We start from the raw sequence: 20,072 nt of genomic DNA on the forward strand, positions 1-20,072 counted from the left end.
AAGGAGTGGCTCAAGAAGAAGCACATTAAGGTCCTGGAGTGGCCTAGCCAGTCTCCAGACCTTAATCCCATAGAAAATCTGTGGAGGGAGCTGAAGGTTCGAGTTGCCAAACGTCAGCCTCGAAACCTTAATGACTTGGAGAAGATCTGCAAAGAGGAGCGGGACAAAATCCCTCCTGAGATGTGTGCAAACCTGGTGGCCAACTACAAGAAACGCCTGACCTCTGATTGCCAACAAGGGTTTTGCCACCAAGTACTAAGTCATGTTTTGCAAAGGGGTCAAATACTTATTTCCCTCATTAAAATGCAAATCAATTTATAACATTTTTGACATGCGTTTTTCTGGATTGTTTTGTTATTCTGTCTCTCACTGTTCAAATAAACCTACCATTAACATTATAGACTGATAATTTCTTTGTCAGTGGGCAAACTTACAAAATCAGCAGGGGATCAAATACTTTTTTCCCCTCACTGTACACACCACTATGTTATACACAAGTACTCAATCCATTTGATGTTCACACCATCAGACCATGAATGAACTCTTCTTCATTCATTAAATATCAATTTATTCATGTTTCTTTTCTCTCTCTTACAAAGAATACAATCTGGTCTACAAAAGAGCGTGGAAAGTGTTGGTCAAAAGACAGGAGAACGCTAATCCAGGAGACAGTGTCCCCCGACCCCATCTCAAAATCATCCCTCCCCTTGTCACTCCTTGTATCCGTATCCATGTCCATGTGACCCCCCCCCCCCCCAAACCCTGTTCCTGTTCCCTGTCTGACAACACTGTCATAGTGTTACCCCAGGCCGGTGCATGTTATGTTACCACACAGAAAAAAACAGAAAAATCACCACGCGCTAAACTACAGTGGAACTGATAGACTGATAACAATAAAGGTGGATGGATCACAACCCCCCCCCCCCCCCCCCAAAAAACAACAACAACAACAACATCTGAGATAGCGCTGTGTTCTCTTCTTTGTTAGCGTTGTCAGCGGATATTTGTGCCGGCCGTCTCCCACCCACCAGACAGACTCCTCCAGCCCCACGACCCAGCCTGCCCTGCTCTGAGTCCCCCCTGAGGGTGGTGTTGGCTGGGCTGGTGCAGGACCAGGTGGGGCTCTGGCCTCCAGACTGGCCCTCTCTGAGCTGGGCCCCAGAAGCAGGGGGGGAGGGGCGGTGAGGGGGTGGGGCAGGTCAAGGAGAGGCGGGGCGGGGCTATATCAGGGTCAGCTGATGCCGACTTGCTGAGCCCACTGGCAGGGCACCGGAGGAGTGGTGAGGATGGAGGTGGCGACTCCCTCAGGCCACATAGTGGTACTGGTTGGGACTCTCCTTGTCTCTCTCCATGTAGTCTCTGTCAATCAGCGACTCAATCCGCTTCTTTAGGTCTCCAGGCTGAGGAGAGAACACACAGAGGAATGACACTGAAGGGTGTGTAGCTTAGAGCTGTGGGTGGGTGTGCAGCCTAGAGCTGTGGGTGGGTGTGCAGCCTAGAGCTGTGGGTGGGTGTGCAGCCTAGAGCTGTGGGTGGGTGTGCAGCCTAGAGCTGTGGGTGGGTGTGCAGCCTAGAGCTGTGTACAGTGCAGTTTACTTGATGTGTGCCTGTTTTGTGACTGTATATTTCAGGGTAGGAAAAAACAAAAGCGAAAGAAAGAGAGAGAGAGTACCTTGACGGGGAACTTGAGCTGGTTGTACAGTTCTGACACCAGCAGGTTGTGGCTCAGGGTTTTCCTCATCTTCATGATGCGGACCACGGCCGCGTCTATCTGGTACTGTCTGTCCTGGAACACACGCTCAGTGGTGCTCACCTGCTCCTCAACCTGGACACACACACAGACGCATGAACAGAGACACACAGAAACAGAAACACACAGAAATGTAACTCCACATTTATTTTCTGTGAACGTTTCACTTCCTGAATTAAAATGACTCCAACCCTAGAGTTGACTGTGTGGACGCATGCTGGCCACACTACCTCCAATGACGAAAGGGTGGAACTCATAACTTACGCAATAAGATTTAATGACGGGAACTTGATGAGGTGTCAACCCTCAGGGGAAAGCCCCATTATATGGATGAGTTAGTCTGATATAACAGATAGTAATTATGACCCATGGGGCAGCGCACAATTGGCCCAGCGTCGTCCATGGTAGGGGAGGGAATGGCCGGCAGGGATGTAGCTCAGTTGGTAGAGCATGGCGTTTGCAACGCCAGGGTTGTGGGTTCGATTCCCACAGGGGGTTGGAAAAAAAATTATGTATGCATTCACTAACTGTAAGTCGCTCTGGATAAGAGCGTCTGCTAAATGACTAAAATGTAATGATTAGAGGAGTCAGCAGTCCTTTCTGTAGGCAGGCACAGACTTGACACAACGTTGTGTAGGAATGACAGAATAAGAGGGGTAAGAGCGGTGTTAACCCTACCGTTTCCTTCAGAGAGCGGTGTTAACCCTACCGTTTCCTTCAGAGAGCGGTGTTAACCCTACCGTTTCCTTCAGAGAGCGGTGTTAACCCTACCGTTTCCTTCAGAGAGCGGTGTTAACCCTACCGTTTCCTTCAGAGAGCGGTGTTAACCCTACCGTTTCCTTCAGAGAGCGGTGTTAACCCTACCGTTTCCTTCAGAGAGCGGTGTTAACCCTACCGTTTCCTTCAGAGAGCGGTGTTAACCCTACCGTTTCCTTCAGAGCGCGGTGTTAACCCTACCGTTTCCTTCAGAGCGCGGTGTTAACCCTACAGTTTCCTTCAGAGCGAGAGAGAGGTGTAAACCCTACCGTTTCCTTCATCTGAATCTGGTTGATCTTGATGCGGAACAGTTTGTGTCTGAAGTCGTTGTTGAAGTTGAAGCGGTCTCCGTCCTCTATGTCCTTCCCCCGGGGACTCTTATTGAGGACGCGCGCCTTCCCACAGGCCAGAGACTGCAGGGTACGCCTCAACTCACCCTCCTCTGGGGACGGAAGGGGGACACAGATCACGGTTACAATACTTCCTTTCATCAAGTTTAAAATGGGGAAATTACATGCATTTCATGAATGAGCCGAAATGTTATTGACCCCAAATATGCAATGAGATGAATGTAGAGAGAGAAAGAGGTGACTAGAAGGGCACTCAACATGTACTGCACTGACAAATCACTGATTGGTTGAAAGAAATTGATAATGAGAAGATTGTGGGAGCTGTACTGTTAGATTTCAGTGCAGCCTTTGACATGATTGACCATAACCTGTTGTTGAGAAAACGTGTGTGTTATGGCTTTTCATCGTGGATTCAGAGCCATCTAATAGAACTCAGATGGTTCTTTAATGGAAGCTTCTAACGTCAAACATGTAAAGTGTGGTGTTCCGCAGGGCAGCACTCTAGGCCCTCTACTCTTTTCTATATTGAACAAAAATATAAAAACGCAACATGTAAAGTGTTTAGTCCAATGTTTCATGCGCTGAAATAAGACCCCAGAAATGTTCCATATGCACAAAAGCTTATTTCTCTCAGATTGTGCTCAAATTTGTTTACATCCCCATTAGTGAACATTTCTCCTTCGCCAAGATAATCCATCCACCTGACAGGTGTGGCATATCAAGAAGCTGATTAAACCGCATGATCAATTTACAGTTGTGTCACACAACACAATATCACAGGTGTCTCAAGTTGAGGGAGCATGCAATTGTAATGCTGACTGCAGGAATATCCACCAGAGCTGTTGCCAGAATGTTCATTTCTCTACCATAAACTGCACCTAACGTTGTTTTAGAAAATTTGGCAGTACGTCCAACTGGCCTCACAACCGCAGACCACCTGTAACCACGCCAGCCCAAGACCGCCACATCTGGCTTCACCTGCTGGATCGTCTGAGACCAGCCACCAGGACAGCTGATGAAACTGAGGAGTATTTCGGTCTGTAATAAAGCCCTTTTGTGGGGAAAAACTCATTTGGATTGGCTGGGCCTGGCTGCGCCCCTGCCCAGTCGTGAAATCCATAGATTAGGGCCTAATGAATTTATTTTATTTTAATTGACCGATTTCCTTATATGAACTGTAACGCCGTAAAATCATTGAAAGTGTTGCATTAACATGTTTTTTCAGTATATGTTTACCAATGACCTGCCACTGGCATTAAAACAAAGCATGTGTGTCAATGTACGCTGATGATTCAACCATATACGCATCAGCAACCACAGCCAATGAAGTTACTGAAACCCTTAAGAAAGAGTTGCAGTCTGTTTTGGAATCGGTGGCCAGTAATAAACTGGTCCTGAACATCTCTAAAACTAAGAGCATCGTATTTGGTTTAAATAATTCCCTAAGTTCTAGACCTCAGCTGAATCTGGTAATGAATGGTGTGGTTGTTGAACAAGTTCAGGAGACTAAATTACTTGGTGTTACCTTAGATTGTAAACTGTCATGGTCAAAACATATAGATTCAATGGTTGTAAAGATGGGGAGAGGTCTGTCCGTAATTGATGCTCTGCTTTTATCTTGATTATTGTCCAGTCATGTGGTCCAGTGCTGCAAAGAAAGACCTATTTAAGCTGCAGCTGGCCTAGAACAGAGCGGCACGTCTTGCTCTTCATTGTAATCAGAGGGCTGATATAAATACTATGCATGCCAGTCTCTCTTGGCTAAGAGTTGAGGAGAGACTGGCTGCATCACTTCTTGTTTTTATAAAAACACATTGTGTTGGAAATTCCAAATGGTTTGCATAGTCAACTTACATACAGCACTGACACACACACTTACCCCACCAGAAATGCCACCGGATGTCTTTTCACAGTCCCCAGGTCCAGAACAAATTCAAGGAAACGTACAGTATTATACAGAGCCATGAGTGCATGGAACGCCCGTCTTATATAGCGCAAGTGAACAGCAAACCTGGTTTAAAAAACATATAAAGCAACACCTCGCGGCACAACGCCTCTCCCCATGTGACCTACTTGTTGTGTGTATGTACTGACGTATGATGTACAGTTGAAGTCAGAAGTTTACATGCACCTTAGCCAAATACATTTAAACTCAGTTTCACAATTCCTGACATTTAATCCTAGTAAAAATTCCCTGTCTTAGGTCAGTTAGGATCATCACTTTATTTTAAGAAATGTGAAATGTCAGAATAATAGTAGAGAGAATTATTTATTTCAGCTTTTATTTCTTTCATCACATTCCCAGTGGGTCAGAAGTTTACATACACTCAATTAGTATTTGGTAGCATTGCCTTTAAATTGTTTAACTTGGGCCAAACGTTTCGGATAGCCTTCCACAAGCTTCCCACAATAAGTTGGGTGAATTTTGGCCCATTCCTCCTGACAGAGCTGGTGTAACTGTCAGGTTTGTAGGCCTCCTTGCTCGCACACGCTTTCTCAGTTCTGCCCACACATTTTCTATAGGATTGAGGTCAGGGCTTTGTGATGGCCACTCCAATACCTTGACTTTGTTGTCCTTAAGCCATTTTGCCACAACTTTGGAAGTATGCTTGGGGTCATTGTCCATTTGGAAGACCCATTTGCGACCAAGCTTTAACTTCCAGACTGGTGTCTTGAGATGTTACTTCAATATATCCACATAATTTTCCTTCCTCATGATGCCATCTATTTTGTGAAGTGCACCAGTCCCTCCTGCAGCAAAGCACCCCGACAGCATGATGCTGCCACCCTGTGCTTCATGGTTGGGATGGTGTTCTTCGGCTTACAAGCAACCCCCTTTTTACTCCAAACATAACGATGGTCATTATGGGTAAACAGTTCTATTTTTGTTTCATCAGACCAGAGGACATTTCTCCAAAAAGTACGATCTTTGTCCCCATGTGCAGTTGCAAACCGTAGTCTGGCTTTTTTATGGCGGTTTTGGAGCAGTGGCTTCTTCCTTGCTGAGCGGCCTTTCAGGTTATGTTGATATAGGACTCGTTTTACTGTGGATTTAGATACTTTTGTACCCGTTTCCTCCAGCATCTTCACAAGGTCCTTTGCTGTTGTTCTGGGATTGATGATACAGTGAATTATAAGTGAAATAATCTGTCTGTAAACAATTGTTGGAAAAATTACTTGTGTCCTGCACAAAGTAGATGTCCTTACCGACTTGCCAAACTATAGTTTGTTAACAAGAAATTTGTGGAGTGGTTGAAAAACGAGTTTTAATAACTCCAACCTAAGTGTATGTAAACTTCCGACTTCAACTGTATGTGGAACTGATAGACGCGCACACACACACTACATGTTAATGTTTTTAAATGTCTGTAAATTGTAAAGTATTTTGTCTGTAATGTCTTTTTCATTATGTGTCGGGCCCCAGTAAGAATAGCTGTCGCCATTGGCTAAAGGGGATCCTAATAAATGTAATCGAGAGAAAGAGAAGCTGCACCTATGATGAAAGAAAGAAGAAGAGAAAGAAAGAGAAGCTGTACCTATGAAGACAGACAGAGGAGAAGCTGTACCTATGAAAACAGACAGAGGAGAAGCTGTACCTATGCCAGTGGCTGATTTGATCTCCTCCATGCTGAACTCCTCCCCCTCGTTGAACATCAGTAGTACCAACGTCTGGAACAGAGACACTTGCAGCTCCTTCTTACCCTGTAGACAGACGCACACAGTTATTGAGACGCGTCTAGAACAGACACCCGCAGCTTCTTCTTGTGAAAGACGCATTAGAAATTTGAAACAAAAAAAGCCAGTGTTTCTCTGGTCCTTTCACTCGCACCTCTTTAAACTCAGTCTTCAGAACAGCGTGGCCCAGGGTGGGCTGCCACTGGAGCTTCCTGCCACTGTGTTTCCCCAGATAGAACAGCTTGAATACCTCCTGGAGCTTCACCATCTGGGGGGGAGGGGAGAAGAGATGAGGGGGAAGAGAGAGGAGGAGGGGGGGGGGAGAGGAGGAGGAGGGGGGGGGGGGGGGGGAGAGGGCAGGGAGAGAGGGGGCATAGAAACTTTATCTATGCTTCATAAAAACCTAACCAACACTCAGATTACATTTACACATCCTGCAATACTTTTTGCTAGCATACACACACCACCCAACCACACACAGACAGACATACCTCAGGGGGCAGGTGGACCTCCATAGGAGTGTATGAGGGCCAGTAGCCCATGGTGAGGATGTTGACCGTCAGCTCCATCTGGCTGGGCTCACTCTGGTTCTGGGTGTACTGAAGGAGACAGACAACCTGATTCAATACATTCATGTACTGGGGGAGACAACCTTATTCAATACATGAATGTCCTGTAGTGGGAGAAAGTCAAATCCTTAATTTCTTGGAAAACGGTGTGTAAAGAACAGTCTGGAACTAGTAGAGCTAATGCTAACATTATGATGAGTTTTGATGAAGCAGCTGTTGTTCTGCCACCAGTCATTGCAGTAGCCTCCAGAGTCAGCTGCTATGCTCATCTGACCCAACGATACATTCACAGAGAAACTTGTTGATCTACGGACTGATTACTGATAAGTCGGTTCCTCTTAATTGTGTGGCTGCAGGTCTACAACTTCAGGGTAATTTAAAACAGGCTAAGCAAGCTTTTTATGTAAGTGAAGGAAGAGCTAGCTAACCATGTCAGTAAGCTAGCTAGCTAACCATGTCAGTAAGCTAGCTAGCTAACCATGTCAGTAAGCTAGCTAGCTAGCTAGCTAGCTACAACAGCTCCACAGCTGAAAGTCACAGCACTAGCGACCAATGTCCTGGCACAAAACTTGTACAGGAGATAGCTACCGGTTTGTTATTATTTTCTCACAATTGCAAACTATTAAATCCCTGTCACAACATTTTTGTACTAATTTAGCTAGCTATTCATCCGATTTCATGGAGTCATACGAGAGCGCAGTGATTAGGAACTACAGTATGTTTTGATTTTAATGGCGGACGCTCAATATTCAAATACGAGTTCCAAGTTTACAAGACAGATCGGTTGAGGGACGAGTGTCACGGAGGAGTGACGCCATCTGACGTGAGACAATGTAGTCATCTACGATTCACTGATGGTAAATCTATTACAGCAACTACCATACACAAAAATGTATGCACGCATGACTAAGTCGCTTTGGATAAAAGCGTCTGCTAAATGGCCTATTATATTATAACTATAGTGATATTGATGAGTCTGTGTGTTAACCTGTTTGAACTGGATCATGACGTCTTTGGAGAGCTCCATGTCCTTAAACATCCCCTCCAGCTTACTGGTGAAGGCCGCTCCACACTCTGCAGGGACAGGAAGCCACAAACCATCACACTCACTTCCCGTTTACAGGTTTTATAGAGTAATACAGTGCATGACTTCGTGACTTGGGGTGGTGCTTCTACAGTCACACACCAGAGATAGTGACCATTGAGTTTAACAAACCACCGATAGGCTGACCTCTGCTGATGTCTTCACTAGCAGTTGAAGCAAAGTCATACATTGAAAAACAACCTATGCGGGTACATTTTGACATTGGCGGGTAAGATGTTTATTTCAGCAGCCATGTTGGCGGGTGGTCATTTCTTAAAACGCGAGCATTTCACTCGCATTTGCAAATAAAAATGTAGTTAGAAGTCAAGAATGAGCACATTTATAGCTAAATAAAATGCTGCAGTAGCTGTTTTGAAAGTGTGTCGTTTTGTTTCATAGATGGTAGATAAAAATCACACAAAGAACTAGGAATCATATAAACAGTGCTATGAAAAAGTATTTGCCCCCTTTCTAATTTTCTCTACATTTGCATATTTGTGATACTGAATGTTATCAGATCAACCAAAACCTAATATTAGATAAAGGGAACATAAGTGAACAAATAACACAACTATTACATATTTATTTCATAAACAAAGTTATGCAACACCCAATTCCCCTGTGTGAAAAAGTAATTGCCCCCTTACACTCAATAACTGGTTGTGCCACCTTTAGCTGCAATGACTCCAACCAAATGCTTCCTGTAGTTGTTGATCAGTCTCTCACGTCGCTGTAGAGGAATTCTGGCCCACTCTTCCATGCAGAACTGCTTTAACTCAGTGACGTGTGGGTTTTCAAGCATGAACTGCTCGTTTCAAGTCCTGCCACATCTCAATTGGGATTAGGTCTGGACTTTGACTAGGCCATTTCAAAACTTCCAATTTGTTGCTTTTTAGCAATTTTCATGTAGACTTGATTGTGTGTTTTGGATCATTGTCTTGCTGCATGACCCAGCTGCGCTTCAGCTCACAGACGGATGGCATGACATTCTCCTGTAGAATTCTCTGATACAGAGCAGAATTCATGGTTCCTTCTATTAAGGCAAGTCGTCCAGGTCCTGAGGCAGCAAAGCATCCCCAAACCATCACACCACCACCACCATGCTTGACCTTTGGTATGATGTTCTTACTGTGGAATGCAGTGTTTGGTTTACGCCAGGCATAATGGGACCCATCTCATCCAAAAAGTTGACTCAAGTTTGCCAAAAAGCACCTGGATGATAATCAAGACTCTTGGAAGAACGTTCTATGGACAGATGATTCAAAAGTATAACTTTTTGGAAGACATGGTTCCAGTAATTCCTGGCGAAAACCAAACTCTGCATTCCACAGTGATAACATTCAGTATCACAAATATGCAAAAGTAGAGAAAATTAGAAAGGGGGCAAATCCTTTTTCATAGCACTGTATATCTCCCGCGACGCGCAGCAACACTGCCTGGCTGGGGAGCACTGTGATTTAGACACGTTGCACACAGGCATAGAAGTCTGTCTAATTTACTGGAAAGTCTACTGAAGTGAGACTTTGTCCTTGTGTTTCTTGGCCATTTACAATGTTTTGTTCACAAGCTAGGTTGTTTTTCAATGTTTGACTTTGCTTCAACTGCTAGTGAAGACATCAGCTACTAGTCAGATGATGTAGTCTAATATCTCACAGGCACACTGTCACTGACCACTCCAGCGGCTGGAGTACCACCGCTGCCTCCGTAACCTCCCGCCCTTAAAAAGGGGCAGCTTAACATCCTTCTCATCTGAGATATTTTGGTTAAAAGACTTGGGTCACAAAATGAAATAAATATTAGCAATATACCACATCACTGCTTACTAGTAATACATTTATTGTTTTAGAAACATTACGAAGGTTAAAAAAACTGGAGTGGCAGGTAGATATTTTTTTTTTTTTTTTTTATCTACCTGCCACAGTGGCTGGTAGACCAACAAGTTCCTTTCTGGCCCTGCCCACAGACAAAGCTTGCCACAACACAGATACCATAACATGTGATGGTGACAAACCTGTGATTTTGGAGATCACTGCATTGTATCCTGTTATCATACAGTGTTGAAGTTTGGACAACTTACCGTGTTTGAGTTTGGACAGCATGGACTTCTCAGCGTCCACCGAGGCACTCTTCCCCACCAGCAGGCGTTTGGCTAGGTCCTTCTTATAAAAGGCCTCAAACACATCCTTCCCATGGATGAAGCGGAAGATGATCATGATCTTGTCTAGAATTCTCTCCAGCTCCTCCTCTGTAGCCTCCTTGTTGCCCGCCCGCAATTTACAGTCCACGTACTTCGCTGTGCAGAGACAGGACACCACCACAGAGACAGGACACCACCAGTTAGATAAAACATACAGGAAACACTCAAACATAACTGGTGTGGGACCCCTGACTGGTATCTTAAGCAATGGAGCAAAAGTCCTTTGTTTTAAGATTCCAGGACCCTTTAAATATCTCCTGCTCTGGCTCTTTACACCCACAGCGGTCTCGTCTCCTCACCGATGAGCTCAGCAGGTTTGTTGGGTCTGTTGTTGATGAAGGCTTCGAAGGCCTCCTTCATAGCGTTGATGAAGCTCTCGTTCCTGTTGAAACAGCCCTGGGCCACGTTGTCCATCTTATCCTTAAAGTCCAATAGGTCTTGAACCATGTCCTTATCCTTCTCTGGGGTGCCCACAATCTCACCACCAAAACTCTGTTAGGAGACACCTCAGTGAGACAGGAATCAATAGAAATGTTTCAGAGTGAGAGAGACAGACAGAGAGGAGAGAGAGACAGACAGAGAGGAGAGAGAGACAGACAGAGAGGAGAGAGAGACAGACAGAGAGGAGAGAGACAGAGGAGAGAGACGGACAGAGAGAAAGTACCTTGATGTAGTCTCTCCAGTGCTGCAGCAGAGTGGGGAGTCCTCCCTTCACCTTACTGAAAAGCTGGTAGAGCAGAGCCAGCTCCATCACACGGTTACCATCTACCAGAATACTGAGACCTGGAGGAGAGGGTCAATATCACACGGTTACCATCTACCAGAATACTGAGACCTGGAGGAGAGGGTCAATATCACACGGTTACCATCTACCAGAATACTGAGACCTGGAGGAGAGGGTCAATATCACACGGTTACCATCTACCAGAATACTGAGACCTGGAGGAGAGGGTCAATATCACACGGTTACCATCTACCAGAATACTGAGACCTGGAGGAGAGGGTCAATATCACACGGTTACCATCTACCAGAATACTGAGACCTGGAGGAGAGGGTCAATATCACACGGTTACCATCTACCAGAATACTGAGACCTGGAGGAGACGGTCAATATCACACGGTTACCATCTACCAGAATACTGAGACCTGGAGGAGACGGTCAATATCACACGGTTACCGTCTACTAGAATACTGAGACCTGGAGGAGACGGTCAATATCACACGGTTACCATCTACTAGAATACTGAGACCTGGAGGAGAGGGTCAATATCACACACACACACACACACACTGCTGGTAGATACCTTTCTGTAAGATGGCCGTCATGTGTTCTCCAAGCAGCTGCTTCTCTACATTAGAGATAAGTGGCTTCCTGTTGAATACAAACAGATAGGAGAGAGAAAGGGAAGCGAGAGGAGAGAGAGAGAAGAGAGATGACAGATGGAGGAGGGGGTGAAAGAGAACGTGAAGAGGTTCAAATCTGTGAGATGATCTAGTGTACTCTGACTGGAGCACAGGCCTGTCAGTCTAAGGTGTTGGTCTGACTGGAGCACAGGCCTGTCAGTCTAAGGTGTTGGTCTGACTGGAGCACAGGCCTGTCAGTCTAAGGTGTTAGTCTGACTGGAGCACAGGCCTGTCAGTCTAAGGTGTTACTCTGACTGGAGCACAGGCCTGTCAGTCTAAGGTGTTACTCTGACTGGAGCACAGGCCTGTCAGTCTAAGGTGTTGGTCTGACTGGAGCACAGGCCTGTCAGTCTAAGGTGTTACTCTGACTGGAGCACAGGCCTGTCAGTCTAAGGTGTTGGTCTGACTGGAGCACAGGCCTGTCAGTCTAAGGTGTTAGTCTGACTGGAGCACAGGCCTGTCAGTCTAAGGTGTTACTCTGACTGGAGCACAGGCCTGTCAGTCTAAGGTGTTACTCTGACTGGAGCACAGGCCTGTCAGTCTAAGGTGTTAGTCTGACTGGAGCACAGGCCTGTCAGTCTAAGGTGTTGGTCTGACTGGAGCACAGGCCTGTCAGTCTAAGGCAGGGTTCTTCAATTCCGGTCCTGGAGGGCCGAAACACCTCTGTTTTTCATCCTCTCCTTCTAATCAGGGGCTAATTCAGACCTGGGACACCAGGTGAGTGCAATTAACTACCAGGTAGAAATAAAAAAAACAGAAGTGTTTCGGCCCTCCAGGACCGGAATTGAAGAACCCTGGTCTAAGGTGTTGGTCTGACTGGAGCACAGGCCTGTCAGTCTAAGGTGTTGGTCTGACTGGAGCACAGGCCTGTCAGTCTAAGGTGTTGGTCTGACTGGAGCACAGGCCTGTCAGTCTAAGGGGTGTGGAGGAAGAGGCGGGTCTTACTGAGTGCTTTGGTCGAGGTAGCTGATGACACGATCGTTCTCTTCATCCAACCGACGAGCCACGTGATGCAGGTACTCTGGCACCTGGACACACACACACGCGTCACTTATAATATAATTTATAATATGCCATTTAGCAGACGCTTTTATCCAAAGCGACTTACAGTCATGCGTGCATACATTTTTTGTGTATGGGTGGTCCCGGGGATCGAACCCACTACCTTAGCGTTACAAGCGCCGTGCTCTACCAGCTGAGCTACAGAGGACCACACTTATGACCGTCACTAGGAGAAACCCAGATATGCTACCTATATAGGGAAAACCCAAATATGCTACCTATATAGGAGAAACCCAGATATGCTACCTATATAGGGGAAACCCAGATATGCTACCTATATAGGGGAAACCCAGATATGCTACCTATATAGAGGAAACCCAGATATGCTACCTATATAGGGAAAACCCAAATATGCTACCTATATAGGGGAAACCCAGATATGCTACCTATATAGGGGAAACCCAGATATGCTACCTATATAGGGGAAACCCAGATATGCTACCTATATAGGGGAAACCCAGATATGCTACCTATATAGAGGAAACCCAGATATGCTACCTATATAGGGAAAACCCAAATATGCTACCTATATAGGAGAAACCCAGATATGCTACCTATATAGGGGAAACCCAGATATGCTACCTATATAGGGGAAACCCAGATATGCTACCTATATAGAGGAAACCCAGATATGCTACCTATATAGGGGCAACCCAGATATGCTACCTATATAGGGGCAACCCAGATATGCTACCTATATAGGGGCAACCCAGATATGCTACCTATATAGGGGCAACCCAGATATGCTACCTATATAGGGGCAACCCAGATATGCTACCTATATAGGGGCAACCCAGATATGCTACCTATATAGGGGCAACCCAGATATGCTACCTATATAGGGGCAACCCAGATATGCTACCTATATAGGGGCAACCCAGATATGCTACCTATATAGGGGCAACCCAGATATGCTACCTATATAGGGGAAACCCAGATATGCTACCTATATAGGGGAAACCCAGATATGCTACCTATATAGGGGAAACCCAGATATGCAACCTATATAGGGGCAACCCAGATATGCTACCTATATAGGGGAAACCCAGATATGCTACCTATATAGGGGCAACCCAGATATGCTACCTATATAGGGGAAACCCAGATATGCTACCTATATAGGGGAAACCCAGATATGCTACCTATATAGAGGAAACCCAGATATGCTACCTATATAGGGGAAACCCAGATATGCTACCTATATAGGGGAAACCCATATATGCTACCTATATCGGGGAAACCCAGATATGCTACCTTTATAGGGGAAACCCAGATATGCTACATATATAGGGGCATGATCATAATATGGGATTAAAGCATTTGATTGACAGCGGTCACTCACGTCTCGTTCCTGCATCAGCCTCTGTCCCTCTGCAGCATACAGTCTGTTAGTCTCCATCAGAAACCGCTCCTCAAACGACTCTTTATACACCTGAGGAGAGAGACAACAGATTACACCAGGAGATCTCCAGATAATCTACACAGATTTGAGGAGAGAGACAATAGATTACGCCAGGAGATCAGACAATCTACATACTATCTGCCTATGGAACAAAAGTTTTACATTTGATTGGCCAATGGTAAAACAAGCCCCATGAAGAATTGACCAATCACCTGCAGGTCTGAGAGCATGCCCAGAAGGCTGCGGAGAAGGCTGCGGTCCACGGTCTCTCCGTTGCGTTCACGTTCGATCTGCTCAAGGATCCCGTCGACGGTACGTTTCTGGACTGCCCCGTCGCTCACGATGTGGGTCCGGAAGAGCTCCAGCCCAGTATCCCTGTGGAACACACACGGTCATGATGAACAGTAATGGTCACGGTCATAGGACAAACACATGGGTTGCATTCCAAATGGCACCCTATATCCTACATATAACTATTTTTGCCCAGATAGGACCTAGTCAAAAGTAGTGAACTAAATAGTGAATAGGGTGCCATTTCAGACGCAGCCATGGTCACGTTAAGGCCATAATGAAATGCTCACCATCACAGAACAGGAAAAGCCGTTTGCCACTGAGAACGGACGAATGTATGTTTCCTAATAGCTAGTGGACAGGGCTCTTACCAGATGGAGGGAAGCAGGGAGTTCTGAAGCACGTAGGTACGGTCCAGGAACAGAAAGATACTCCGGATCATGATCTGTAGTAAACAAGGTTACACATTACAAACATACATTATATTAATCTACAACATACATTTCAGACAGATTAAATGTCACATGATAAACAAAGGTCAAAGGTGAGATGAAAAAGGCTGTCTGACGAACCGTCTGTCTGCAGTGGTCCTGCCAGCATCGGTTCATCCTCTTCAGGAAAGACAGGCTGTCCAGGGACTCTGTGAGATGTTAAGGTTAAGGAACGGGCCTCAATTCAATAAAACACAACAGTCAAACTCACACTTTGGAGGGTGCCTCGGCTCGCACCAGGTTGTGGTTAAAAAAACGTCACATCCTTCTGACGACTAAATACTGTGTAGTCAGTTTATAGAGAACACCATTACAGGGATATTCATAGTTGTTTTTATTTGCCATCAGTCCAAGCAGTGTGTCGCTGTGCGCAGCTAGCTGTTGGAAGAGGTCCAAAGTGCCCCCTGGGCGTCCGGTAGCCTAGCAGTTAAGAGCGTTGGGCCAGTAACCGAAAAGTCACTGGTTCGAATTCATGAGCCGACTAGGTGAAAAAAATCTGTTGATGTGCCCTTAACCCTAATTGCTCCTGTAAGTCTCTGGATAAGTCTCACAACTACTACACAGCAGCCTGCTGAAATACAGCTCTATGACAGGAGGCTGCCAGGTTCCTTTTAGGCCCCCCCAGTCACAACTAACCAGATAAACAAGTGTTATCAGGGAGACCCAGGCCAACGGTGCGGCATACAAATCAACTATAAAAAAAAAAAAAACATGTTACAGAGATAGTTATAAAACATGTGCATCTTCTCAGAGGAGCCACTGTCATGTGGCATCGTACAGGACACAGACGTTCTTATCAAGTCTCGACATGAAATCTATCAAACAGGATTTTATAACATCCACACACACATGCGCACTTTCACACACAAAGACATACACAGTGTAAAGGATATTCTCTGAACTGGTGTATCTGGGCCTGGACATGGTCCTCACAGACCTGACGGAGCTGCTTGTAGAGTGTGGGGGAGACTTTATAGGAGCACAGGTTCTCCACTGCCTGAAACAGAGTTGAGAGAGAGACAGAGGGAAACATACTAAGCATTCCTAAATTCTGTCAGTTATCCCACCCTGTTTATAGGACACACACACAGATAAGTTACAAGATAGGGTTAGCCAAGTCCACAGGCTGGTGATGGTTAGAGTGATAGGGTTAGCTAAGTCCACAGGCTGGTGATGGTTAGAGTGATAGGGTTAGCCAAGTCCACAGGCTGGTGATGGTTAGAGTGATAGGGTTAGCCAAGTCCACAGGCTGGTGTGGTCCTCTGTAGCTCAGCTGGTAGAGCACGGCGCTTGTAACGCCAAGGTAGTGGGTTCAATCCCCGGGACCACCCATACACAAAAATGTATGCACGCATGACTGTAAGTTGCTTTGGATAAAAGCGTCTGCTAAATGGCATATTATTATTATTATTATGATAGGGTTAGCCAAGTCAACAGGATGGTGAATGGTCAGAGTGATAGGGTTAGCCAAGTCAACAGGATGGTGATGGTTAGAGTGATAGGGTTAGCCAAGTCAACAGGCTGGTGATGGTTAGAGTGATAGGGTTAGCTAAGTCCACAGGCTGGTGATGGTTAGAGTGATAGGGTTAGCCAAGTCCACAGCCTGGTGATGGTTAGAGTGATAGGGTTAGCCAAGTCCACAGGCTGGTGATGGTTAGAGTGATAGGGTTAGCCAAGTCCACAGGCTGGTGATGGTTAGAGTGATAGGGTTAGCTAAGTCCACAGGCTGGTGATGGTTAGAGTGATAGGGTTAGCTAAGTCCACAGGCTGGTGATGGTTAGAGTGATAGGGTTAGCTAAGTCCACAGGCTGGTGATGGTTAGAGTGATAGGGTTAGCCAAGTCCACAGGCTGGTGATGGTTAGAGTGATAGGGTTAGCCAAGTCCACAGGCTGGTGATGGTTAGAGTGATAGGGTTAGCTAAGTCCACAGGCTGGTGATGGTTAGAGTGATAGGGTTAGCCAAGTCCACAGGCTGGTGATGGTTAGAGTGATAGGGTTAGCCAAGTCCACAGGCTGGTGTGGTCCTCTGTAGCTCAGCTGGTAGAGCACGGCGCTTGTAACGCCAAGGTAGTGGGTTCAATCCCCGGGACCACCCATACACAAAAATGTATGCACGCATGACTGTAAGTTGCTTTGGATAAAAGCGTCTGCTAAATGGCATATTATTATTATTATTATGATAGGGTTAGCCAAGTCAACAGGCTGGTGATGGTCAGAGTGATAGGGTTAGCCAAGTCAACAGGACGGTGAATGGTCAGAGTGATAGGGTTAGCCAAGTCAACAGGACGGTGAATGGTCAGAGTGATAGGGTTAGCCAAGTCAACAGGATGGTGAATGGTCAGAGTGATAGGGTTAGCCAAGTCAACAGGATGGTGGTTAGGTATGCTGACTGACTGCTGATGTGAGTTACAGGACCTGCTGGCTGGCATGGGGCAGCGCTCCTCTCCAATACTTTGAGATTAGAGAGAGGCATAGTGTCCTAGGACCGATGCCACCTCCAAATCTATGCTGCGTTCCAAATGACACCCTATACCCTAAATAGTACCCTAAATAGGGTGTCAGTTGGCACCACCCACCCAGACTGGCTGGGGCAACCAGCAGATCACACGACAAGACAGCTGGAGTAATGGCATCATACAGATGAAAAGTGTAAAGTGCCCATATCGGTACATATTATTCACATGGAAATACTGGGACTTGGATATAGTCATGTCATCAAGGCCCGGTGGACACATGAACTAGGCCTATGTTTTAGAATGGAAAATAAGGGCTGTAGCCTCAAGTATAGCACAAGCATTTCGCTACACCTGCTATAACATCTGCTAAACACGTGTATGTGACAAATACAATGTGATTTGTTTTATGTCCTGAAAGCACCACTGTCTGTTTGATGCTTTAGGCCTGACCTGGTAGAGTTCCTCCAGGTTGTACTTGATGGAGGTGCTGTTCTGGATGGCTCCTACTGCATCCCTAAGCTTCAGCCAGGTGTCCTCAGTGTAGTTCTCTGCTAGCTTTGGCCTGTCTGGGAACACACAACCGTTACACCACACCAAGGCACAGCAAAATGGACAGACAATCAATGCAACATGACAGTTTTTTTACGCCTCTGGCTGGGTACCTCACTTAAACTAGGAGAAATTTGAAGTTTGTTTGTAAACAGTTGAATGCATGTTCAACCATTTGTAAACATCTGGCAGGGACAGAGTCAACAAATGTCAGGAAATGTCCAGTTTTCTAAAATGTAATAGATATATTTATTCTGCAAGAATGTCATTAGCTAGATGATGTAAACAGAGTTGAGTAATATTTCCAGGGCTGGTTGCAACGGAATATTCAGTTGTTTACATGCCATGGCTATTAATTGCGTCAAATATGTCACAAGCTAACATGGTCTGGAAACTTCCTAGGTTACCCAGCTGGCTATCATGGACAACTTAAAAATATGAACTCAAGTTACACTGCAATTTATGAGGAGTTACAAGTTACACAAGTAGAGTTAACTAGTTAGCCAATTACTAGCATATAGTTGATAGTCAGGCCAAACGGCTAAATAACGTTTAGCTACCTATCACGGTTAGCTAGCTAGCTAACGTTAACTAGCTATTCAGCACGCGTTACCTTTGAAATTTTTAATAACTAATTTCTTGGAGGCGCCAGCTTTGTTGGAGGCCAGGCCAGAAGTCCTCGTCACTCCGTTGTTGTTGTGCTCCGTCAGAGCAGAGAAGTTTGCTTTCTTGTCCTGTCGTATGTCTTCTGCCATTATTAGATAATGCAGAGGGCCGTTGTTGTGAAGAGTTGTTAGCTAAATTTAGCCTGTCAGCGGCACTTCTGCTTGTCCTCTCAAACGAGCCTAAAGTTGGATTATACAACTCTGACCCTGTTGCTTAAAATCATTCACGATGCACCACTTAGTCCGATCCCTCGCTGACACAGAAGTAGATACCTAGACCAAAGCCATAAAACTTAGGAAACTTTTGGATAAACCGAACAACTGAAAATTATATTTCGTTCAAGTCAGCTAACGTTAGCTAGCCTACCAGGTTAGCGGAATTATACGCGAAACAAACACTTTAGTATACACGCCGCGTCACTCCCTGGCCCATATTAAAATTTGGCAAATATTAAATGTTATATTTTTCAGACTTCCATGTGTGAAACAAATTAAAAGCAATATTCCATCTCAAAGTATCCATCGTTATTCTTCCGCTGGAGATGTGGCGGTAGCCACATAGCTAACATAACAAAATGGCTTTTTACCTCCCCCTTGACAAGTGCATCTTGGGAGATTAGCATTCTACCCATGTGACGTTTGAAACTGCACAATTATTTAGACTTTATTTTTTCAATAGTTCATATTTAAATGGTCCCAATTACATTTTATATTCAATCACTTTAGCGAAATTCATCACCTTTTATTGATTTTGCATGCTATAAAAGCATTTTAGGTACAAGCAATAACACATAAAACTCTTATTCAAATGATGTAGGCTGAAAATGTAAGCGTTTCTAACTGTGATGGTGGAATATAAATTGGTGCAGGATTGGTGCATCGTGATTTTATCAATTTACCCTGTTCTAAAAGTTAACTAGATTAAAAGGTATGATAGAGTACAGTATTCTACATTTAGTTGCTCATTTTAAACAGATGCATTTTCTTGGAAAGACAGGAGAAAAGTTTAATTGCAGCCCGCAATTCAGGGCATTCCTGCATGTGGGCATTCATGCATCTGCAGGAACCCCTCTTTATCCTTCTATTGGTACATTTTTAATCGCATAGACAATCAGAGGAAATGTAGAATATCAAAAGTGTCATACAAGCATGAAGATGGCGTGCTCGAGGAGGGGTGTTCATGCAGGAAACAATGGGATGCTCGGGGGATGTTGATGCAGGAACCAATGCGATGCTCGAGGGGGCGTTCCTGCAGATGCAGGAATGCCCACATGAAGGAGAGCCCCAAATTGCGGCCAGCAATCACACACTATTGGAACAGACAAAGCATATTTTTGTAGGCAATGGTACTCCACCATGGTTCGATGGAC

At 45.2% G+C, this 20,072-nt stretch overlaps 1 protein-coding gene across 1 annotated transcript; it reads right to left on the reverse strand.

Moving 5' to 3' along the window:
• Positions 1–551: 551 nt before the first annotated feature.
• Positions 552–18,878, reverse strand: cul4a (cullin 4A). Its single transcript, XM_084152682.1, has 19 exons — positions 18,651–18,878; positions 17,939–18,054; positions 15,925–16,029; positions 15,114–15,182; positions 14,913–14,986; positions 14,463–14,625; positions 14,191–14,280; positions 12,732–12,814; positions 11,687–11,754; positions 11,046–11,164; positions 10,681–10,873; positions 10,262–10,477; positions 8,089–8,174; positions 7,023–7,130; positions 6,686–6,799; positions 6,453–6,558; positions 2,776–2,948; positions 1,673–1,825; positions 552–1,400 (listed from the first exon to the last, which is right to left on the reverse strand). Exons 1-19 carry the CDS (start codon positions 18,790–18,792, stop codon positions 1,305–1,307), a joined length of 2,274 nt encoding a protein of 757 aa, XP_084008808.1. The 5' UTR covers positions 18,793–18,878; the 3' UTR covers positions 552–1,304.
• Between the last annotated feature and the right edge of the window lie 1,194 nt (positions 18,879–20,072).

Source organism: Coregonus lavaretus (assembly GCF_964263955.1).
Source record: "Coregonus lavaretus genome assembly, chromosome: 35".
NCBI classification, from domain to species: Eukaryota; Metazoa; Chordata; class Actinopteri; order Salmoniformes; family Salmonidae; genus Coregonus; species Coregonus lavaretus.